This window comes from Pleuronectes platessa, chromosome 2 (genome assembly GCF_947347685.1).
Source record: "Pleuronectes platessa chromosome 2, fPlePla1.1, whole genome shotgun sequence".
In the NCBI taxonomy this organism is placed as follows: domain Eukaryota; kingdom Metazoa; phylum Chordata; class Actinopteri; order Pleuronectiformes; family Pleuronectidae; genus Pleuronectes; species Pleuronectes platessa.
The window spans coordinates 11623914-11649156 of record NC_070627.1 but is presented as its reverse complement, the minus strand read 5'-3'; the positions used below and the strand labels follow the sequence as shown (position 1 = coordinate 11649156).

General features: G+C 42.1%; 1 protein-coding gene across 1 annotated transcript in view; it reads right to left on the bottom strand.

Annotated features, from left to right (window-relative positions):
- Nucleotides 1–1364: 1364 nt before the first annotated feature.
- foxj3 (forkhead box J3) overlaps nt 1365–25243 on the bottom strand; it is a 75511-nt gene continuing 51632 nt past the window's right edge. Inside the window, exons 3-12 of the mRNA XM_053432450.1 lie at nt 21940–22014; nt 18817–18900; nt 16759–16860; nt 13021–13149; nt 10503–10671; nt 6791–7285; nt 6114–6215; nt 5334–5525; nt 4580–4678; nt 1365–4423 (exon numbers count right to left, since the gene is read on the bottom strand). Of these exons, the coding sequence (XP_053288425.1) occupies nt 4311–4423; nt 4580–4678; nt 5334–5525; nt 6114–6215; nt 6791–7285; nt 10503–10671; nt 13021–13149; nt 16759–16860; nt 18817–18900; nt 21940–22014 (1560 nt within the window). The 3' untranslated portion in view covers nt 1365–4310. The remainder of the gene's footprint in view (nt 4424–4579; nt 4679–5333; nt 5526–6113; nt 6216–6790; nt 7286–10502; nt 10672–13020; nt 13150–16758; nt 16861–18816; nt 18901–21939; nt 22015–25243) is intronic.

Here is a 25243-nt window from a genome sequence, read left to right as displayed (position 1 = left end):
CCACAGTGAAGTTACCATATTTTATTTCTTTTAAGTGCCATTCATGCATATTGGGGAAGGGGGTGGGGTGGGCGGTGGTATAGACAATTCTAATAACACTTGAGTTATTTTACAGCACTAAACGAATACAAAGAGTAGCTGTGTCACCTCATCGGACAACAAAAGTAATAAACCGTGCAATAAACAAAAAAGGACAAATAGGAGGGAAAAAAATACAAGAAATGACAAAGACAAAATCAAAAAAAAAAAAAAACACAAACCAAATATATATTATCAACACTGAAACACTGAATGTAGAACCATAGTACAGGTAAAAGGTAGTGTCACACAAAAAGCCAACGCATTTTCATCACATATATACAATATAGATATATACATACTGTCACCCTCTGATTGGACGATAACAAAATACTCTATTCTTTTCCCTCTTTTGTGAAGAAGACCCACCCCCTGTCTCCATACCCCACCCCCAAGAGGAAAAAAAGGATGATTGAAAAGACATATATATACAAGCACGACACACCAGCACTGAATAAAATAGGCCCCGATCAGCAGTACTTGTTGGCAGTTCTTTCCCATATTGTAACAAGGCTTTTTTTTTTTTTTCATCTTTTCATCTTTTTTTTCCGCAATAATAATAATCTCTCTGGCAGGTACATGTCCAGCGGTATTTAAAACCTAAATCATCTTTTAGAAAAAAAGAAATTCAACTCACACAAGCAAACACACACAAACACACACATACAGACAAAATGTAAAATTGTGATTGTGATCCAGTCATTGTCTTCACCTTTCCCCCCCCTGTTTTTTTAATAACCGTTTTTTTCCCCCATCCCTCGGGCAGCTCGCTCGTTCACGTGTCTTCACCTGGAAGAGCCCAACCTCTCGTCACCTTCCGCCAACCCGGGGACTCGCAGGATGTTCACGGTTTATTTCAGCTCCGCAGAGTCCAAACAAATACACACCGCTGCTGTTTCCCCCCCACTGATGTCTTCGGTTGAATCCACACTCACCTTAAATGTCCGAACAATAGGTATGAAATTCTGGCAGTAGAACAAAACTTTTTAAAAACTAGTAGTTGGGATCCACAGGCGAGGATTGACCACGTGAGGTGGAGGAAGCAGGAGTGAATGATTGGTAAGAAAAACGACAACAACAGAAAAGAATATTAGCTGGAAATATAAAAATGAACGGCAGTATCAATTGAAAGAAGAGAATATGACTTCATGGTTCAAAAGAGAGATCAACAGTGTCAAACCGGGCTGGTTCTGTGTTGAAACGTATGGTTCTGTAATATCCAATAAAACAGAGACTTGAAAAGTGCTGTTTCTCACAATAACAAAAGACATTATGCAATATCATTAAAAAAAAATCCATGATTGTCTTCCAGATATTAAAACAACAGTCCCTACGAGAGTCCTGGTAGATGAATTGTCTCAAGGTCAAGGTTTTTGGGAAATAATCTCATTTGCCTTCTTTCTTACTGATAACACACTCATGTCTGTACTGCAAATATGAAGCTACAGACTGATGATGGGTAGCTGAGCTTAGCCTAGCATTCATTTGTTCTAAGCTTAGTGAATTTGTTGCCTTTACACCTTGACTGTGAAACTTAAACTTCCCTCTATATGTACCTCAAATTGTACATATCCACCGTTCATATTACACAGATTCTATACTGTTCCCTTGGGTTAGATTTTTGCTTATGCACATACAAACTACAGCAAATTCAATGTATGTGCAAACCTACTTGGCAATAAACCCTGATACGGACCTTTTAATACCTTTAATATCGTGTAGGACTTTTACTATGTCTGACCAAAACCCTGCTTCACAGACAGCTGACCTGAGAGGTGTGAAGGCCTCTGCAGGAATACTTTAGATTCAATGATTGATGTTTTGTGTTGGGCATTATATAACTCATACACAATATTAAAAAGGTATAAAAAGGTGTAAACGTAACAAATTCACTGACACTAACCGTCTCCTTTCTGTAGCTTCATATTTACATGTGAGTGGTGAAAGCATTTAATTACTTCTTCAAACAGGGACACACAGTGTTACAGATGCAAAGCACCACACACACAGCTCAGCAGTTTCTCATCATCAAGTCTAGACAATGCCCCATATTTGCCACTAGGGGTCAGATAGTCTCACTGTGGGAGTGAATTGCTTCTACAACCAGGAGGTGCTTTGCATCTTTGAAAACGGTTAAGGTCAACAAAAAGAAAGAGTGTGCAAAGGGCTTTTTGTTTCCTAACATTGTGTCTCTGACGTTCAGCTCCGGGCTGATTGACGAGTCACTTGTTACAGGACACAGAGGAAAAGTTTCCACAACCACTGATCTCCCTGTTCTGTGCTTGAGAAACCCTCTCTCATTCAAACACAAAATCTCTAATCTAGTCTTTAAATCACTGTGTGCATCTGCTTTTGTGCTCATAGATAGTACAGAGATGATTGCATCATAGCCCTAACTTTACAATAAAACTAAAACGCTCACACACACACACACTGACACACACGCGCACACACACTGCATGTACTGTATGAATCACATTTCTCATTCTGTTATGATTGTATAATAGCAAACTCAAATGAGTTTAAAAAAAAGGACTCAAATCCATAACTCAAATGTCAGAAGTGACAAATAACACTGAAGGTAGCATCAAACTCTTTTTGATGTACACAATGTGACTATGGATGAAAATCAAAGTCGAGTTCTACATCTGATCATTAGTTTTCCACAAGAGCTTAAGTGAGCTTTCTATTGTTTTGTTTTTTGTCTCTTAATTGTTTCAAGTCAGTGAAGCTTAAAACAATTACTCTAAAAATTGCCAACCTGATCTTATTCTGTTTTGATAATTTAGTATAATTGGATTTCGATACAAATGGATGTTTTAAACTTTTTGGGGGGAAATATGATTAATGACTTTTATTGGAAAATTAAGATGAGAAGATTCAGTGTATACAGAGCTACAGGCAGAGGATGGGCAGCTTAACATGGTTTAACAAAATCCACCAATCAATCTAGTCCGTCTTTCATTCAAGAATTATGATCATATTTGCGGAGTAGATGATAACATATTTTTGGTATTTTTGTGCCAAGTATTTTTTTATTCTCACTTATTGGCTGACATATATGCCGATACTGATCGATCTGCGAGAAACTGAGACCGGATGTAAGTTGTCGGTCCAAATGTCGGTTGGACTCATTTGAATGGTTATTGACTGATGCTGGCTTGTTTGATGATCAATTGGTTTCTTGTGTAAAACTGAACATTTTAACCATTAAAACTTTAATGTTATGACAGCTTCTGATTGGTGGAGCAAACATAAGCGTGCACAATGCACAAAGAGAAACTTATCATCCACTTCCTTTGAGTTCAATGAAGTTTTAAAAAAAGACAAAATGTCTGACTTCCCTGGCATCACAATCGACTCACACTCACCATGTTCACTCATCTTGAGACACAGAAAACTTAGAAAATGTAATCCCATTACCTGTCTGCTGCAGTGAGCCTGATCACATTGGTTGGTTGTGAAAACAGATCACAACGCTCTCTGTGATCTCTCTCTCTGTCACTATCTCTCTCCCTTGGTTTGTTTAATATCAAGCCTTAAACATTTAACACCCTGTACAAAACCTCAGTTATTGTAAACCTGACTTTCACCACCGATTCAGCCACAGTGGGGCTTCCTCTTTCTCCCAAAAAAGTGACCAACAAGCACTTTTACATTACTCAGACGGCCTGTGTTTCCTCAAAACAAATTTAAAAAACAAAACAAAGCAAAACAAAAAGAAAATCTAAAAAAGAGAGATAAACTCATCCAAGAGACAGCTGAGGCCAATGTCAACACGAGAAGAATTACAAGCTGAACACGTCGCTCAAATCACATAACAGTTACGGAGCAGGGGGTCAGTCGGGGGGGAGGGGTTCAGACTTTGGAAGGCTGTTGGCTGGGGACGGGGAGAGGGCTGGCTGAGGAGCTGAGGAGCATGTGGTTTGGACGTGAATGTGTTCTACTTGCCTCTAGACAAGTATGTATGCAATCACATTGACATGTCCGACTATATATGATTGTCTTCAAAGTTTAACATTTTCTATGTATGTTTTGCTTTTGTAAAAATGTCAGGACTCTGAAGTCTGTCTTTCTCCAAAGCGTATCAAATGTTCTGCATCCCACCCACAACGGCCTCTTTCTCCTCCTCCTCCTGCTGCGGCCTTTCAGCTCAGCCTGGCTTCTTCCTCCAGCCTCCTCCTCCTCTCCTTGCTCCCCATTCTTTGCAAAAAAAAAAGGAGGTCTAGGGGCTAGACAATGGAGTCCCAATCAAAGTCGTCCTGGATGTCGTCAGCTGGCATACGATGCATCTGGAAGTTTCTGGTAGGTATCATGTGCTGCTGGTTCATCTGTGCGTGGTGTCCTGGAGAAAACGAAGGGGGAAGGAAGAGTTAGGTCCACCCAGATGCTTTCTTGGTCAGGGGAACTCAATGTGGTGCTTTTGTTTATAAACTGATCACATAGGGAAACACAATGGCTGTATGTGATCATGTGTTTCCACAGATAGATGGCACTTTACCTGTCATCGTGGGTCCTGCGCTGTTCATGGGGGGCATGTGGGGGTATCCTGGAGGACCCATCATGGACAAGCTCTGTCTGGAGTCCATGTAGAGATTTCCTGAGGAAGGAATCAGAACACAACTTAATTTAAAACCACACGAACAAGAGAACCCGCAGATACAATTCATAGGATGCATTAGAAAAATATAGTTTTTTTTGCAGGGGGACCGGGTCTACATTTGAATAACCAGTGGCTTAATAGCTTTGCACCTTTAAAATGTGAGAGTGGGTAAAAGAAAATGTGAGTTGATTTGAGTGACATAACATTTAGTTTGTAGTCTGGTTTAACTACAACTGAGGAAAATCTGTCATCTGGTAAATCTGTTTTCATTTTGGATTCAGAAGTCCGTAAAAGAAAAACTTCCGCTTACAGGCAAAAAGACAAAGGGATACTGCAATAGACATATAGGTAAACATTTATACTATTTTTATTGTACAATTACATGATCCCCGCCAAACAAAGGGGAAAACACCGCCAAAATAAGAGTGAATAAATGTTTCAATATATATTATATAAATAATATTTGTCCTTGCAGAGGTAAAAATCAAGCTAATGTGTCTATGTGTCTATCCATAATTACAAATAACTTCAAAAACAATCTTAGTGGATATCATCCAGTCATTTCAGAACCAAAACCAGCCTCGTTTAATCAATGTTTATATTGGTTCATTCATTATCTGCCTTAGAGTCAACCGATCGACGGCTGACCAACCTGTGTTGAGGTGCTGGCTGGGTTTGCTGGGGTGCATGGAGCCGAGGCAAACTGAGGGCTGCACTGCCCCCTGTGGCTGGATTACACCGGTACGGGCAAAAAACTGATTGATGGACGAGCAGAGGTCTGCGATCTGGGTGGGCTCCAGGGACCAGTTGTTCAACTCAGCTTGTCTCATACTGTCTCTTAAACCTGAGGAGCACAAACATAACAACCTACATTAAAAAATAGAACTAGCCGACTTATTATCATCAGAGCCAGTGACAGCATCAGTCTGCACCTAAATACCTTTTTGACAGTTAAATATATGTAACTGCACCCGCTGACTGTCTAAGGAATATACATTTAGCAAATGAGAAATTAATTTTCTAACAAGAAGCAAAGTCTCGCTGCTATATATATTCATTATGTCAGTAACCTTCAGTGGGTGATACTTAAAAAACATCCTACCTTGCAATCCTAGACTGTAATTGGATAAACTGACCTGCTGAGCTCTGTGTTTTGGTAATTAAACTTGAAGGCAGTGTTCGTTAATTGAAGAGCTCAGTTTAATTAAACTCATAATCAACTCCACAGTGTCAACACTTGAGGACTCAATCAAAAGCTTGGCCAGCGCTGTTCTATCAGCTCCTGGCTCCAAATGTTTGTTTCCTCTGATCATGCGAGAAAACACCTGACACATAAATCCAATAGCTTCATCTCAAACTTATGTTTATTTCATTAGTATTTGTTTAGTATTTGTAAAAGCAGTGAGATCTGTTCATAGCATCCAAATCGCACCTTGGAAAGGTGAAAGGTCGACATCAGCCCAGTTGTAGCTGCTAGCAATACGGCAGCTTTCTTTCAGTGCATCCAGATTTGGATACCAGTCAGACAGTAAACCTGTAAAACACACACACACTCAAACTGTTACTCTGTTTATCATTACAAGATAGAAGATGTGAAGCACACAAGTGATTTTTGTTCAAACATCAACTTCACTCGTGGGACAAATACAGATTTAGTCCTAATTGCATTATTATGGAAAACTACACAATGATGGATTCTGTAATTGTTATTACCTTTGGGTTAGGTGATGCATGCAGATGATGGATTTTCACTGTAGTCACATTGTCAAAGCCATGCAGGCAATCTTTTAGCGCCAAATGAGTACGAAGGTAATGCCAAATATAACTGTTATTCAGGCTTTTAAACAGAGCAGTACTGCGCTAAGGCCACTAGGAGGAGTCAGTCGACTCTGTATCGGCACTAAAGTCTCTGGATGCAACGTTGCTTTGTTCTCACAAAAGCAAAGATAATCAATCAGAAGATGATTTACTGTTGTGTACCTAAAACAATTTTCTCAAGCTTTACGGTTAAAGATAAGGCCCGACACTCGTGGGCATATTGTCGTTGATTAAAAAAAGGAGGAGTCAACTAAACAATGACGGTGGTTCAAAGGCAACACGATGTCTTACCTGTGTTGCAGGCCATCTGTTGCTGGGTAGGATGGGGCTGGTGGGAGAGGCTCTGATGCTGTTGCCCGTGTTGAGGAGGGTGCTGGCTGTGCTGCGTGTGTTGGGAGGGGTGCGGCGTGTGCTGCTGCGGGTGCTGGCCGTGGGACGGATGTTGCGATGGGTGCTGCCCGTGCTGGGAATGAGCAGCATGCTGGGGGTGCTGGGAGTGCTGTTGGTGCTGACTGTGTTGGCTGTGCTGAGCGTGTTGGCTGTGTTGGTTGTGGGGGCCACCGAGCTGCGGGAGGTGCGGCGCATGGGGCGAGCCATGGCCAGGGTGGGCTTGGGCAGGATGGGACAGGGGCACCTGGCCACTGTTGGCGGGGTGGCTGTTGGGGTGGTTGTTGGGTTGGTTGTTTGACAGGTTGTTCTGTGTACTTATGGTGCCACTGGGGGAGTGTTGATAGGAGCAGGAGGTGTGGGTCTGCTGGGATGAATCTGACGGTATTCCCATGAGACCTGGGAAACAAAAGCACACAAACACAAAGCTAAAGGAGAGCTGAAACAAATTGTCGATCACAAAAAATGATTAATCCACCGCTGCAACTCATGATTATTATCATATGGATAAAAGAGCCTAAGGTGACGTCTTGAAACATCTTGTTATGTGTAACCAAGAAACCCCAAAATAATTATCAATTTTTAATGTTTACAGAGCTGTAAAACAGAGAAAGCCAGCCATAGAAGCCAGAACAATCAGCTTGAAAAATCGTTTAAACAACTGATCAATCATCAAAATTGTTGCTTTATTTTCTTTTGACTCAACGTTTATCCAGCACAAATGTCAACACGTTCTCAGGTGGAAGGATTTTCTTCTTTTCTCTGATTCCTTTTGTTATAAATTGAATGTATGTGTGAAACGGATTTTACAGAAAAAGCAATTTGCAGACGTCACCTTGGGCTCTGAGAATCACTGAATAAAACAATTGACAAATTAATTAATTGCAGATGAAAACGTTTAGTTGAAGCCCGGGTTCCTGAAAAGACTTTAAGTCCAATACAAATACCAGTGTCATGGTTTCAGATTTAGGTGAATTAGGATAATGCAATTTCAACACAAACACAAAGAGAGCTGGGATCTTCAAATGTTAAAACACTTACTTAAGGTCATGTATCTTAACATCTTACAATGATGGAATGTGGTCCTCCTGTGTTTAAGTACTTCTACACTTGAGACAGACCAGCTGCCATTTTGTTGTATAGGGGAATGACTCAGCACCAGTTGCGACTCTGAGGTCCACAAGCCCGAGCTGCCGTCTCGCACAGCTCCGGATCGTCTTTGACAAATCCATAGTGCTGCTGCGTTGCTCTTTAACAGACATGACTGGAGCATGGACATCTGCACACCCCACTGCAATCATCTGAGTGGTGGGGAGTGGTCTTAAGAGGCTCTGTCCTTCACAGCTTTGGCACAGTAAACCTATTTCACTGGAGTGCTTTTAGAGCTGACTCCAGTCCCGCACCTCCACAATCGGCACGTAACACTCACTGCAGGGGTGACAAAGGTGCATCTCTTATCGGCACGGAAAGCCCATTGTCCAACCAGGGAAATACAGAAAGCAATTAACGCAACACCAGAATAATAATGCGAGCTCATTACCTATTATCAAAGCCAGTGAATTAGCTCACTGTCTACAGCGGCAGAGTGTGAAATCCTCTAGCTCGATTATTTACGCTTTTTAATTGCTAGAGCTTGTCTGACTAAGAGATTTCACTTTTATGCACATAAAAAAAGGTAACAACTTTCAACTAATGAAACAAAGATGATAGATTAGAGGAGAGGAACTCTTTGAAAACATTATCATGAAATGCATTTGGTTTGTGAAAGTAGGTTATACACAGAAAGCTCAGTCTACTTTACTCATAACCCGCTTGTCAAGGGCTCTTTGTTTATCAGTCAATCAGATTACAAGAAAAAAGATGCATTTGGTTCTACAGGGATTCACAGGCTTTTGGAAAGCTGGGCTCTATCCACCACTACGCAGTATCTCATACAGGATCCCTATCATTATGACAAATTGAGCTCAAAGCCAACAGATTTACTCAGGACCTGGGCTGCTTGTAACCCCCTTCACCTCTCGAGTGAAACAACAGCCTGCATGAGAAAACGTTTCACACAAAAGAACATACAGAAGCAGTTCAAGTAATTTGAGGATATAAAGCAACACATGTGGCATATTAATATTTAACTAACGATATAACTGTTAAAACTCGAGCCTTGTTCATAACTGCCATTATCATGCGTCTTGGGTGATCCGATCAAAAGTGGAAGTTTGAATGCACCCGTGATGCTTTGAGGACACGTTGAGATCCAATTGCTCAGATCACATTTGGAGGTTGTCTGGACGGCATGTGGCCACATTATTTTAACATTTTGTAAGTGAATGTTTCCCAGTCCACATTAAAGAACTACCTACTCAACTGACGTCCTCACCCGTTCTCTTGGTCCATGACGTCTGTAAGTTTCGAAAAAGCCCATAAAGATATGGTATATTTCAAGTGCATCAAACTTCCTCCTCTTGAGGAACGTTTTCAACACATTTGGTCTTTGCAAACTGAAATGATGTGTGTTTTTATTCGCTAATAGAGCAGGGACGTGAGATCCAATCATAAGTGGTCCATCTACACCAGTGGTGGGTAACATCCAGCCTTGAGGAATGCAAGGCCGACGAGAAGATTAATAGATGAAAAATCTCACATTAAGTTTTCCAAATCTTGTTTTGGTGCCCAACAAGGATCTTTGATAGAGACAATGTTATCAGGTAAGTTTGGCTGTGAGCTAATAGTCAAGAAGCTGAAACCTCACTCTGAAGGAAAATTTGTGAAGGAGCCTTGTTGCAGCTGTAAAGCAGTAAGAACCGGAGGAAAATTTAATTCTTCCAAAGTGTCAGTTTGTCTTAAAGAAACATCTCCGCGTGGATCACTGATTGGGCACAAGATATGGAAAAAACAGTGAAGGACACCGCAAGATATTTGATCCTTTTCTCTCTGGCTTGTGATGAAACAACATCCATGACAAAGACCGTCGTTTTTTAAACATGGGCTCACTGCAGAGTTTGATTCGTGTAAGGAATTACTATTTCTGCAAGCCATGCATGGAACAACGAAAGGTGAGGATGTGTTTGAGAACGGTTTTTTGGGCTAAAACCAACTGAGAGAGCCAAAGAGAAGCATGCGCAGCCATCCCAACAGATGGCGATCAATGCAAAATAAATTAAATGTATTTCTATAGCACCTTTCACAGATGGATAGAGTTAGATGAAATAGTACACTAACGAAGCAGAGTAAGAAAACGTGCACAAAATATGAGTTGTAAAAAGTTGAAATGGCTCTTGATAGGAAAAGGTTCCCCAGCCCTGATTTAGACACGTGTGGAGACGCACTCTGACGCCGAATGACGTACTTAGACGTACAGGACCTCCACATCCTTTTCCATGCTGCTCTGGCAAAAGACCATGATATATTCAGTGTAGAGATGCTCTATAGGCTCGTCAGCATGTTGAAAATCTGTTTACTTCTCACTGAAGGTAATTAGCGGTTAAAGACTCTCAATAGCCCCAGCTGTTAAGAACAAACCCTCGTTGGGAAAATTGTTCTGAGAATCATCCTGTTCTTGATAGGTGAAGCTTGGCATCTCCTTTAGGTTTCCACTTGATGCTCCTGTGAGGCCACTAACCTTGTTGGCTGAAGGACTGCTCAAAAACAGACTTGTAAAGGCTGCGGAAGGAGGCACTGAGATCTTCAAATTCAGAGAACAGGAGCTGCTTGTCCCTGTCTGGCATGTTGTACTGTGGGGGTTGCTGGAGGCTCAGAGCCTGGGACACGGGCTCTGGGTGAGTGGTCACCTGGAGAGATGATAAAGAAATAAAGAAGGCTGCAATTAAAAAAAAAAGGGGGACAATACTGCAAGAGAAAGAAGTTCATTGTTAAATTTGTATAGGATTGTGTGAAAAAAAAACACACATACATCTGTGCAAAAGACTATAGGGTCTGTTGTGCTACTAGGAACACGTCGAAGCTCAGACGTAGACATTAATAATATACATACTTTTCAAAGATACTCGCTGTGCTTATCTGGTCATGGAACAGCAGGAACAGAAAACCTCAAGAATATTTAATGAAAGTGGTTTAAGTGAACACGTGTACATATCACACACACGCGCAGTCGCGCACGCACACAGACACACATACAAATATGGGGATGGTTCAGTTCTTCTGAGGAGCTCCTACAACAATGTTTGTTTCTGCCTGAAGAGGTGTCAGTCACTCAATATGTAAAGAACAATTACACAAACAGCAACAATCTAGGTCAGTGCTTAACACCTCGGCTCACACAACATTAAGAGAGCAACTGGTATGGACACAAAGCCAATACCCAAGTGGCCGAGCAAAATGCATATAAATCAAAATCAATAGCAATACCTTGTACAAATAAGCAGCCATTTTATACATGTATTTGTGTGGGCAGTCAATGTTATGCACTGCCACTGGGTGTGAGACAGCAAGCAGCGCTCTCGCCAGAAATAAGTTTGTCTACAAGATTCATCACAGCAAGGGCAGTGATGCAAAACAAAGCAGGCCCTGACCCGTGTCCACTGTGGGCTTGAGTTACGAGAGAGGTCAGGGCAAATTTTTGATCATAACGTCTTCCTCTTTCAGGATTTGAGCAAGCCGCTGAAGTGCACGGCTCGCAGTCTGGTTTGGGCAAGAGCGAAGAGGTGATAATAAAGCCAGAGTGTTTACTGTGAGCTGCTGCTTCGGCTGCGAGAGAGGGAGAGTAAGAGAGAGCACATCTATCAGGCTGAGTCGATCGATGCCCAGTGCCTGGAGCAGGGAGCACTCTAGGATGCAGGAGGACCACACCAAAGAGGGGGCATCTCTGGTGGGAGGACATCAGAGGAAGCGCTTCTCTTTGTCTCGCTTCCAGGAACGTGCACATTTTCCTCTGTATCCCTTAACTCCCTTCCTGATGTTGTACTCAAGTGCATGTCCACCCTGAACCTCGGTCTATTGCTGTCTACCACTGGCTCCTCTGAAGAGAGCCTCCTGAGGCTTTCTGATCGGATGAAATATGTGATACAGTACACTTTATAAGTCTGGCAGTGTTTTATTCTCATTCAATTAGCGACCATGGCTCCCCCACAGCTTGAAAAATGTGAATAAAAAGAATTTATCTTTCAGCCTTCACACTTTGTGCTAAAACAGTTATACAACTATTGTATAAATATCCTGTAATAGATATATCCCTCCAAGACACAGTTATGAGCTGCAACATCTACATTAATCTGAATGTCACAATCCTACTCGATTCTCCCTATGTGGAACAGCAGGGGCAACATGTATTTGGCATCTAAGATACTGCAAAGGAACCTTTGCAGCAGTGCATAACTGGGATTCTCTTGATACCAGTTTGACAGGACTTTTTCTGTGACACTGAGTCTCTGTTTTGTGGTGTTCCCAAAGGATCTGTCTTCCTCTGGCAGATAATAGGTATCACTTCTCTTGTTATGCAGATTATATTAAATTATATATGTCTTTCAAGCCGCAAAATGTTTCAACCTGGTCTGTTGTATTGAAATCTGTAAACGTTTGGATGACAGATAATTGCTAACAGTCATGTAATGGCAAAACAGACGTTCTTTTTTCTGCCTTGGCTCTCTGACCTCTTCTGTTGAAGCCATTCTCCGCCATCTACGCATTTCTTTTTGGTCAGGCTTTGAATCTTTACCAGCATGTAAATTGTTCGTTTCGCTCCTGTTTCTACCGACTGATAAACACGGCTAAACTCAGGTCCGCTGGGTCTGTAATTTTTATAGTGGTGATAATACTGCGTTCACTTCATCCAGTCTTTATTACGGTAATTCCCATTTCACCTGCCTGAGTGAGACAATTTTGAACTGGTTACAACTGGTCAACAGTGACCTGGTCAACAACTCTAATCCTGATTTTACACTGGATTTCCATCAAATTCAGAATCCATTATAGTTCTTATAATATCATTAGAGCCTTGCCTGGGCAGTACCTTTATATATAACTCTGATAACTACAGTCTTATTATAGCATTAGAAAACTCAGGTCCTTGAGGCCCTTTTGTATTACGTACACTTCTTTAATATCAATTTGTGCATGTTGAATTCAAAACATGTTTTGAACAACTGCAGATTGTCCATGTGTAGAAATGTCCTTGGTCTTACCGGTGTATAGCTGTGCACACTGCCCACACTGTTGAGATTGACAGAAGCCAGACTCTGATCGGACAGGCTGTTGTTAAGGCTGCTTCTAGGACTGTCGCTCCCCTCCTGGTCTGTGTTGTACAATGCCACCTGAAACACATGCATGCACATTAGCTTTTTCTCTCATAGAAACACAAGCAAAAGGCGCACATTAACGTTCCCAGTGCCATCTCCAGTCCTGCTGACTGTAGAGTCAACATTCCTCAGAGAGAACGGGTATGAAACTTATGTTGGCCTATAGCTGTAATTTATAATAAGATGTAATTTAGTATGGAAATTTAGGCTTGAGCATTTGTGTATTTTGTCTGTGTTTGTGTGTGTGTGTGTGTGTGTGTGTTTGTGTTGCTGACAAATAATGATAACAGAGCACTTTTCCCCCACTTTTTTTATCAATTTGACTGGGAGACAGAGGGTGCTCTTGAACACCCACCACAGTCACTAAGGGGTTCCAGCTGAACGTGTGAAGGGTCTGGAGACAGCTGAGACATTCCCATCACTAAAGGTCACACTACTGGCGATGTCAGCCACATCTGCTCACCAAGCGCAAATCCGTTTGGGACAGCTAACAAAGGATTTCAGTGCAGCCGAGACGCTGACCTTTCAATATAGCAGCGGAACTAGCCGAAGCACTTCAGGACGACAATCTTAATTATTGTCTCACAAGGTTTGGCCCTCCCACCCTTCCCAAATAAAGTGTGCCATCACACAATTAAGACGATATTAAGAAGAACAATACTGATGATGAATATAATGAAACCCAGAGAGAATAGCCCATGTGTTGAGTTTTTTATTGTGAGAAAGGAATGGCTGTAATGCACTGATGGAGTTGCAGTGAAAGAGGGCCTGGCAATACGAGACCGGTGTTTCTGTGTGAGTGTTTGCATGTGTGATTGAGTGCAGCATGGTGGCTTCTGCTCATCACTGGGAGCAGAACAGAGTGGGCTCTGTGCTCAGCACAATGAGACAGCAGTGGCAGCAGCCTCCAGGCAGGCAGAGTGCACCGACCCTGCCCAGCATGCTGCCTCTCAGCGGCAGCAGCAGCATCGGACTGAAGCCTCTTGTCCTTCTGTCGAGCAGCAGTGAGCTACTAGGGGCCACAAGGAGGCGAGGAAACCCAGGCAGCCCCTCTTTGACTGATTGGCCTGCTGACTAAAATGCTGGTTTGAATCCAGGGTGAACACAAGCAGAAAGAGAGCGTCCGATCATATTAAGCTTTTAATATGGAGCTTGGCTCCTGCACTGGGAGAATAAGAAAGAAAACCCAGATTTACGAAAAGAAACTGAGAGTGCAAACGCTGACTCCAGCCAACGCTGTTCAAGGAAGAGAGGAGGATAGGGAGGTAGTAAGAGAAGCTCATTAGGCAACTCTAGCCTTCCTCCACTCTGTGTATGCTTGGCTCCAGTGTTCATTAGCGTGAAGGGGAACTCAATGAGCAGCTAAGACTGAAGGCACGTCTACAAAATCAGCCTTACAATACTAATCAAAAACAGCGCGCCATAGAAATACAAATGTTATGTGTAATGAAATCATAAAACAGCCTTTTAGCCATAAGTCGCTCACCAAATTCTATTTTTACTCTACTCACCAATATAGTGTGATGAACCTCAATACTCTGTGGGTTAAGCAGAACGCACAGTCCCCTGAGTTAAGACGCCCACTCAAGCTCGCACCGTCACAGACGAACAACCCGTCACATCTCACCCACATATGTAAAAGCATGCACGAACATATGACACACAAATACAGTTCTAAACACATGGACCAAGGCAAGCATGCTCATACAGGCTGGAGCGACTCCACAGTTAATACTATATGTACAGCGTTAACTAACAGGCGAGCTAGTCAGAGATCTATTCTTAGTAAAAAAGCCAGAGGTGTCTTTTACATGGGGGCCTAATCTGGAGCATGAGACATGGATTATGAAATCAAAGCAAGATTGGCCCAGGTGTCTCCAACAATGCCAGCCAGCGTTGAGCACAATTCAGTAGCCTTTGCAATGCAGGACCAAACCGAGGGATATGAGACAGCGAGGAAAAGGAGAAAAAGTCCTGACTATTCATCAGCAAACGCACTTCCAACAATCCCCTCTTTCCCTTCAGCATCACATCTCAGTGCCAGAGTTTCATCACATCCACACCGATGTTAAGGGGCCGCCTCAGAACACAACCTTTAGTGGGGGAAGTGAAAAGTCTGAGTCTATGTGAGAAAGGTGCGTAGGGCAATCTTGCGAGGAATGTCCAACAGAAGAGAGACAGAGAGGAGATTCTTGCTGGTTCAGTAGTCGTCCCCACCAGCGTCTCCCATTGGTCTATATGAGAAGGCGGGAATGAGGGAGAGAGACTGGAATAGAAAGCGAGCGAGAGAAAAACAGAGAGAGGGAATTCCTGTGGCTTGGCACACTGCACCGAAAGAGGCGTGGCCAGCCGTGTGTTTACAGTGTAAGACAGTGAGAAACAAGCTCCGTCCGAGGAGATCTGTTGCTATTCTACTTTGTCTTCTGTTTACTTTAAGACAGATTTCATCGCAATTAAGAGAACAAAAAAATGTCCTGTCATCTGTAATCAAACAGTAGTCTTTTAAGCCGTTTAATGTTTGCCTGATTTAACTGATATGAGTTCTTTGACTGGAAGTATTTACATTAGCCCTTTACATTATGCCTTGAGACTGGTGATGTTCTGGCAAGTGCCTGTTCGGAGCTATCAAAGAGGAAGGTCATTTTCCTCTGCACTCGGGCCCATGAATCTGTTTGCTACAGAAACATGAAAAAGTGTATGTTCCCCGTAGAAACAGCCTCTAGCTGTCAGTGAAACTCTCATCAAAACATGCTGGGAGTCTCTTTAACATTCTCCACATACATGTACACACAAGTTTTAACACACAACTACATACGCTGAGACTTTTGAGGCTCTGTCTCTCTCGCACGTACACATACCAGCTCCTCTTTCCTATGAACACCCCTGTTCACTTTAAACCATTTTTTGTAATGCTTGCAGCAAATGAATAAGTGACTCTTGTAGGCTTTTTAAAAGTACTCCTGAGAGATGCCCCCACCGGGCCCAGAGGATGAGAGCTTAAGGTTAAAAAGCCTATTTAAATTTCAGAGTGAGAGGCACACTCCAAGCTAACAGCTAGCAGTCCCTGTAGCTTTGCTCTGTGTTGTGCAAGCTTTTACACATATTAGAAAAAAAGAAAAAACCCACTGAGAGCAGACAGAGGCAGCAGCAGGGGTGGTCACCTGTAGTGCGGCAGCGTAATGTGGTCACAGAAAGAGAAACACGACTCTGGGCGTCAACCTCCACTATAGGTGCCAAAACACAGACATCCCATGCAGAATGCGGAGTATCCCATTACATGTGTACACAGGGTTGTATAAGGTCTACCGGGTTGCAAAGCGCCAAGTATCAGTGTGAGCATCATATTTCCGTGCTGAAGATAACAAGAGCCTGCTGCCTGTTGTTGTGGAGGGAAAAAAGGTGCTGCAGTGCAGATAGTTGTGTATTTTGGTGTGGGTTGCATTGCGGAGAAGCTTTAGGAATAGGAGCGTGTGCTTATGCGTGCATGAATCTCCCCTCCACTAGAGTGCTCCTCTCTCTGTGGGGAATAGTGCTGTAGGTGGTTAGAGAAGTGGGTGGGGTCAGGGTGCAGCCGTGTAGCCAGGTGTGTGTTGAAGCTGGAGGCTGGATGGCTGGCTCTAGTACCTTGTTAGTCACAGTGTTGATTGCCAGCGTTGGAGAGGCACTTCCAGAGATCATACACTCCATCCCCAAAGACTCAGACTCCAGGCTGTACGGCGTGGAAGCCTGTGGGGGTTGGGGGTGTAGAGGTAGACAGAAAAAAAGAAAAAAAGATTTAACATTATCCAATTATCAAACACACAAGATCCCACAGCAGGTTGTAAGGTTAAGATGAGTATTATGTTTGTGACAAATTTTCTGCTTAGATGAGACACACAGAACTAAACCAGAACTGTTTTCATATGACAGAGCAACACCTTTATTTAGGTCACATTTGAACTGTGCTTTCTGAGAAGATGGAGGCAGACTCCATCCCCACCCTCACCTTGTACAACACACACACACACACACACACACACACACGCACACACGCACACACGCACACACGCACACACGCACACACGCACACACGCACACACCCTCGTCTGTATAGGCTCACTGTTGGGTGAGATAAGTCTGCCATGCCTGTCTCCCAATACTGCTTACTGTAAGAGGATTGGCTGCCAACAATACCATTTTTAATTCATGATAAACATAAATGAGATTTCACAAACTCTCAATTTCAGTGTGAGACTCTTAATGGAATGCCTTGTAGGCAGACAGTGTCTGGAGGGGGAAGGGTGAGCACAGCGCATGTGTCCTAAAGAAAACACACTCTTCACTCTGTGCGTTCTTTTCTGTCATGCTCATATGAACACAACTGCATCAGGAGAGCTTTGCTTAAATCTGCTGGCAGAGTCGCATATTGCCCTGTATGTACCCCTATATTCCTTGTATATACGCAATCTCACACCAGCAAACAGATGCTTTTCGGTGAATTAAAGTGATAGTATTCTGATGATGTAGGGAGACAACATGGACATTTACTGCTGTCACTTCTGTGCTCGTATGTGTGTGTGTGTGTGTGTGTGTGTGGTAAGCTGCTTTAGGTTATGCACTGAAATCAAGACATTTTCCTAAAATTTTTCCAGAGTTTCCACAGTATGTGACAATGTCAATGTGAGTCACTTGCTCTGGAACTTTAACTATCAGCCCCCAAATAAAATATCCAGAAAATGTCAGAGTGAGCCCATGTTACAATAAAAGTCGAGAAGATTCAGTGAGCAAGTGGGTGTGCTAAAAAAATCTCACAATGGAAAAAGAGGTGCCAGACACAGAAGACACTAACAACAATGTCAAGTTTGTAAGATAATGAGATTCAATAGCTTTTGGCGATGAAGGCCAACGAGTTCATGTGCTGTAAAGAAAAACATGTGATTTCTGCAACGGAATGAATACGTCATGTCCTGCCTCCTGCACGCTCTGCCCCTCAGCTACAGGTTCCAGAAATGTTCCTGTTGGTGAGAAGGCATCTAAGGCGGACATTCTCCTGCCGCGACATTCGTATGAGAAAGGCTAACAAATAAGTCATGAGGTTTATGTCTAAAAACTGCTTAGAGAAAAATGTTGTGTGTTAGCATGTGTGCACGAGTCTGCCTCTCATAGCCTCAGGTCAGCCACATTGTAAGCCCAAATGTGAGGGAAGACGAGACAAGAGTCCTTTAAGTCGGGAGGCCCCAGGGCCAGGTCAATTCGAGCCGCTCACTAAAAACATGTACAGCTACGCGTAACGCTGGACGAAACTCATCCATAATTTAGACAAAAGCAACCGCTCAGAGTAGCCGGTGCACACAACTCTGCATTAATTCATGTTTGTTAAAAAAGAAGTGAGGGAAGAATGTAATGTATGTAATGGGTGCCTGGGGCGTAGTTTATTAATAAGGAGCCCACTTCATGACAGGCTACGGAGCAGCTTGGAGAGGCAGTTAAAAAAACCTCTGGATAAGAACTCCTTCTAAATGAGTGTGTGTGCGTATGCATGTGTGTGACTGCATGGGGTAGAGGAAGAGCGGGAGAAAGTAGGATAGAAAGGAGGGCAATAGGAAAAGAGAACCAAGGCAGACGTAGAGGGCAAGAGTCACAGAACGAAAAACAGAACCAAGCAGCAGAAGAGCACTTAATATTTTTTCTGATCAGACTCACTCGCTCTCCAGAACGCGGCCTCTTCTTTGGCCGTGTAGGCAAGGCATCCTCCTTTGGGTTGGTGTCGATGGCCCAATAAGAGCCCTGTGGACAGAGGAAAGACCTGTGAGCTGATAAGATACAGATTGCTTTCTCATGTGACATTCATTGGACGTACTTAGACATTTCCTCCCTGGAATGACAAGGACTGCTATTCTTACTGTGCAATATTATTGCAAGCTAGTAGGCCTCATCTGCTCTGATAAAGTCAGTCATCCAAAACTTTTATTTGAGTTGATAGCTGAGTGTTTGTGTGGTGTGTGGGTTTGCTTTTGTTAGTAAGTGAAGCTTGGCTTCTTCTCCTCTGTGGCTGCTTCTCAATGAGAGGCTGGTGAGGGCAGCTTCTGGTGGTGAAATGCTAAGCCTTTCCTGAAGCTGTACTTCCTCAGCCTCAGGTACTGAGTCAGAGCACTGTTGCCAAGGATGAACACAGTCTCAGCCGAGGAATCAAGGCAGCGCTAGCCCTGCCGCGTAGCTCTCTACTGGGGTCTGAGCAAGGATAATCAACGAAAGAACCGTCAGGGCTGGCTCTGGGGCTGCGGCTAGCAATTCCACAACCAGGTTGCATTATTTATCTTTGCATTCGGCCCCATTTAATTTATTTTTCAATGGTGTTCCTCCTCCAAGCCAACGGCAATGCAGCTTACAGTTGTTAAAAATGAGATTTGTACCCCAAGGCCCTGCAAGTTCTGAATTTGTTTTTAATATTTCATATGACCCCCGATAGAATCTCAATTGTCAAGAGAAAGTGAGATCAGGACCTTTCAAATTACTTCCTTTGCAGAGAGAATAATTGATATTTCCATAAGAAATTCTCTGAACAACAACATGGGCCATAGAACAGCTATATCTTGAGTATCTACACAATAAATGCTGCATACACAATGCCCTGGTCTTGTTAAAGCCGGCAAATCCATTTTTTCCCCCGCTCACATACACCATTGCTTCAGCTGTTAAAATTAAAAGCCAGAGTTGGCCTATATTTGTCAGGGGGTTAAAATTATAAGTTTTAATATGTGCGTAGCTTTGGGGTCAATTAATATTTTCCTCAGAGGGAAGAAAAATTCACAGCACAATCAACCATAGATGAAACAGCACATATTGATGTAGGCTACAGCAAAAAACTAATTACACTTCCCATGTTCTGTTCAAAGGGCTGCAACTTAACAACGATGTGCAAAGGTGAAACGCATCCGTACATGTGATCCGTCTCTTTGTTAAGATTCGAGGGTTAAATGCAGGCTCGCAGGAGCAGATGTTTCAAAATTAGAAGTTGCAGAGACAAAGCCAGGCTGCATGGTGTTTTTTTATAATTAGTGGGGGAAGCACACTTTAAGTTAAATCTCATGGGAGGGGAGTTTCTGCATTTCCCTTTCACCCACCCCCAGAGAGCACGCCGGGGAAAAAAGAAAAACATATAAAGAGTCATTAAATTATTCACAAATACACTGCAATAGACTGTAGCTATGCCAAAGCAAGTGTGTTAGTGGAGTCTGGGGCAACAACAGACCAAAGCCACAATATGCTCTGCAGCCATAAAATACAGACCGCTGTAAAGATTGATTGAAAAAAAAGAAAAAAAGAAGAAAAAAAAGATCCTGATAACAGATACATTGCTACCTGCTCTCTTCCCATAAATGACGCAGCCACAGCTCATTTGCATACATCAATGTAAAATGATGTCCTCTAGTTCCTCTTTTGTGTGTAAATATAACAAGGACAACCACAAACAGGTATGCAGATCATCCTGGCAACTTTAGGTCGAGACATACGACCAATTAAAGTTAGCATTATAGACGGTAGCCTTCACAAGCGGCGTATTTACCTCCGAGGTAGAGAGGAATTTGGTACAATACCAACTGCCATCTCTTACACCATCTCAGAGTGAGAGACAGACAGGGAGCGACAAGACTCTCCTATCTCATCCAAACAGCAGTTCTCATATTCCTGCCACATTACAATATTGATGCAACATATCAAGAGCGGCTAGCGCTTCTTTGAAGTTGTCTTCGGGGGGAAGGGAGTGAGGAAAATTCCAAATTAAACATTAAGGATGCGAGCATGTTGGCCATGCATTTGGAATGGGATCCATACAGCAATAGATTATTTTGTATTTAGTGGAGCAGCTCCCAGGAGTGTCAATATCAGAGGATTACAGCAAAACATGAAATTAGCATTCAGTCCCCATCCTCTACACAGCTAGGCGTAGCTCTTCATGCGTGTGTGTGTGTGTGTGTGTGTGTGTGTGTGTGTGTGTGTGTGTGTGTGTGTGTGTGTGTGTGTGTGTGTGTGTGTGTGTGTGTGTGTAATTATTTGTGCGGTTCCCTAAGCATATGTAGCGTATGCTCTGACAGTGCTCGGATGAAATCTGGGTTAGGCTACATATGGTTAGACCTAAGCACACCATAATACTAAATATAGGTCCATAGGCTCCTCTTCATGAACTACCCAGTGGATCAGGGGACGCTGCTTCTCAGGTTGATGTCGCAAGAGATTGCAAAACAAATCGGGCTGAAAAAGCAACTGTAGGTGCTCCCACTGAGATTCAAATGTCAAATTAACATGTTGACTATATATTCACTCTCCGAATAGAAAAATGGGAGATAGAGAGCCGAGCAGAGAGCAAATGAGGCCGGTTTCTTTTAACCAAGTTGGTTTAGCACCCTAAGTAAATACTTCACGGATGCCAGATACTGGAAATGGCCCTGACTTTTACCCTGTTACAGCCCAATCTTCAAGCAGTTTTTGAATACTCTCTCCTCACCCACATCTGCTGTCTGTGCCGATCGAAAAAACTTGTCTATCCTTACATTTGAAATGCAATTCTGTGGGGGTGGGAGGTTCATAATAGATTACAAGCATGCCATGCATTTCCAGACTGTCAGAGTCCTGGCAGCCATTCAAAGGTTAACATTTTTTCTACCGGAGATAGCATGATGCACACCAAAAAATAAAAAGATGTTGTAACAGTGAATTCTGTCAGCAGTGGTTGCAAAGTCAAAACATATTCTTCTACTTGAATTTAGTTTATAATTACATGCATTCTTCTGTGTTCGCAGTTAAATTAATGTTAGAAAGTCTCACCTTTCCAGGGTCATCTTTGGAGCGAGGCACTTTGAGAAAACACTTGTTCAAAGACAGATTGTGCCGTATTGAGTTCTGTGGAGAAAACACACACACACAGAGGTGCAAGGTGAGTGGACACATATCAAAAATCTGCTGACACAAACACGTCTGTAGTACATGAGTGTTGAGAGGCGCAATGAGAGCACATAACTTGGTGGCATGTATCATTTAGGTTTAATCACAGCTGCTGTGATCTGATGCGGCTTGTTTCAGCGGTGTCAGATCTGGCCTACAACTGTGACCAGTTCAGATTTCTCTCTACACAAATATACAGTAGTTCAATCTGTGCACAAAGACATCAGGAGGGAATATCTTTCATCAATGTCCAACAAACTGCATTCTGGTTGCACACATTGAATTCCATAGGCTCCAAAAATAGGAGCCAGAAGGAATCCCACACTGGGATGGTTGCAGATACCAGGGCCTGATATTAATTAATGCTTCTGTGGCCTCCTGTGGGGGCAGGAAATAAATTATGTAGATCACTCTGAAAGTTAACTCATTACAGTGTTACAAGGTACTCTACAGCAGTGAAGAGGGAGATACCTCCAGCTGCCTGATTGGGGGTGCGAAGGTGGGCTGGAGAGCGATGCTCCAGGCCTGGGCTAACCAGCCACAGCAAAGCCCTCAGAACCAGCTGGAGACAGGCCAGCCGAGGGCTTACAAGAGCCAATGTATGCACACATTTCTCCACTCCACTTTATAGAGTGGTATTGACAGATGGCCACACTAAAAAACTGTAGGATTCTCTCATGAGTTTAACGGATGCAGGAGATAAGTAGAGACAGGCAGAGAGAGGGAGGGAGAGAGAGAGGGAGAGGGACTGCTTGTTCAACACTATGTGCAATTATACCACAGGAGGGATGATAATGACAGCCTCATTGTAATGCTGTCAATCTCGCTGGTTAAATCACTCTGAAATGCCAGTGCAATCCTCTAACACTGCTCTCCAACAGATAATATAGAGGGTGAAACTGTGTCATAGTCAAAATAATCCTGTGCTTGTGCCAGAGACGAATAATAAGTCAGTTTTAAGTTTGTCAAACTTAAAGTTTAAGTCAAACTTAAACCAATATCTATATTTTTTCGGTGTATTAGATGCACTGTGTCTTCACCTACTCCTGTAATGCAAAAATTAAATTGAAATATCTCAGATACTGTGGCGGGAATCTGTATCAAGGTCCTACCCATACACGTCAATTATGACATTTCATCCTGTTATTTTTTAGCATTAATGATTAAAACCAAACTTATCAGAACGATGAAAACATAAAAAAACATCAGTGTGAAAAGAACAACCAAAAATGAAAGAAAACATCCTTGAGAAAAATATATTTAACATTTCGTTTGACTTATTTACTACAGCTTGTTCAATGTCTTATCTGCTAACATGGAGGAGGACTATGGTTAAACCAGCCATCAGGGCGATCGAAATCATCCCGGATTACTATTGGGGTGCTGTTATGTGTCCATCTTGAGTTACAGGGTATAGTATCTATGGTGATTCCCTTTAGGTGTTAAATAAGGTGATATATGGTTTGAGGTTTGCTCTTTCACAAACAAATCATGTACCTACAAGTCTTCCATAATATATTTACAATATCACCCAAAGCACTGAGCTTTTCAAACTACAGTATGACATATGACGGTAGCACTTAAGTCTCATTCTCAAAAGATTAAATATTTTCCAAAGAATTTCTACTGTAGCACTAAATATGCTTTTAGTAGTTCGCTTTAAATGGTTGAACTTTTGTGACATCTCAATCTTTTTCCTATCATGGCTGAATGTACTTATTGTAAGCTGCTTTGAAAGAAAAGCATCTGAAAAAAAGCGCTGTTAGGTAAAAAAAAAGCAAAGGTTAACAGGCAGAATGTTTATTAAATTAAATATCTTGAGAGACATTATTCATAATCTACATAAACTCCTCTGCTCTACCAATCCATGTCCAATTCAAGTCATTGTTTCATCAAAATAAAACTGAAGATATTAAGACAATATTTATTTTCTGATGCTGTAAGACTGGACTGAAATATGCATTAATAGTGTTATTTTATAACTGAGCATGAGTTTGAATGAAACCAGAATGGACAGAGGAGAACTAGACCACAGTGCAGGATATTTTGACACTTTTTGTCTTGCCATGAACGTAATCCAATATAATTGACCCACATTCAAGCGAACCATAGCTGCTCTTCTTTGTGAAGGAGCAGATATACGACATTCTAAACCACATGGCAGTGTGTTTCGTACCAATACCTTAACTGAAGAAGGATTTGGAACAAAGACAACGTGACCAAATATAAATACAACTGATGGGGCAACAACAAACATAATTTCACAAGACATATGAAGTAACATCGTCTTACATTTCATATGATAAAATAATGTTTACTCAAAAGCTCAATAACAGATTGTTAGAAGAAAATTTAATTAATTATTGATTCATCTGAATATTATGTTTTGATTAACTGATAAAACTTTATTATTATGGAAAAAAGAATAACTTGACGTCTTAAAATATATAACATAGTAAATCTTAAAATCTGAGAAGCAGGAATTGACAAAAGTTGCTTTAATAAATATCTGGAAAGATTAATTATTGATTGCCTGTTAACGTGCCATCAATCATTTATCAATTTGTTTACCTATTGTTTTGATTTGAGCTTAAAGTATGTCAAGTGTTAACACGAGTTACAAGTTTACAAAATATTATCAACCGCTATGGTCACTGTTACACACCAGGAAACATATATGGAGAAAAATGTAATTACAATTTAAAATTCAAGATATGGAAGCAACCAAGCTTGTACTACAATCAGTAAATCTATATGATTTCATGTAATCCAGATGTTTGCTACTCACTTTTCCTCTAACCGAGAAAACTGCACTGTGATGATGCAGAAAAAGCATAACTGTAAAATCAGACGAAGTCACATAGACTTGACACATACTGTAAGTGTGTCAACACTGTGTGTCAAGCTAAGTAACAAGTTGGACTGACTGAGCACAACATTGAGGTCAGATCAACTTGATTTACACTCATCCCTGAATCCTCTGTTCAGGCTGCAGAGACAGCACCACGTACACAGGCTTTGCCCCTTGCCTCGTCACAGTTTAACATTAGTTCAGATGAATAAAACAGTGTGAACGCAGAGTGTGATCATACATAGTGGATGGTGACAAACAGATATGAGGCTCTCAATTTAGCTAGCCTATGGCACTTTAAAACTCCATGTCCAGCAGGGGAGTGTCTAAGTGGGA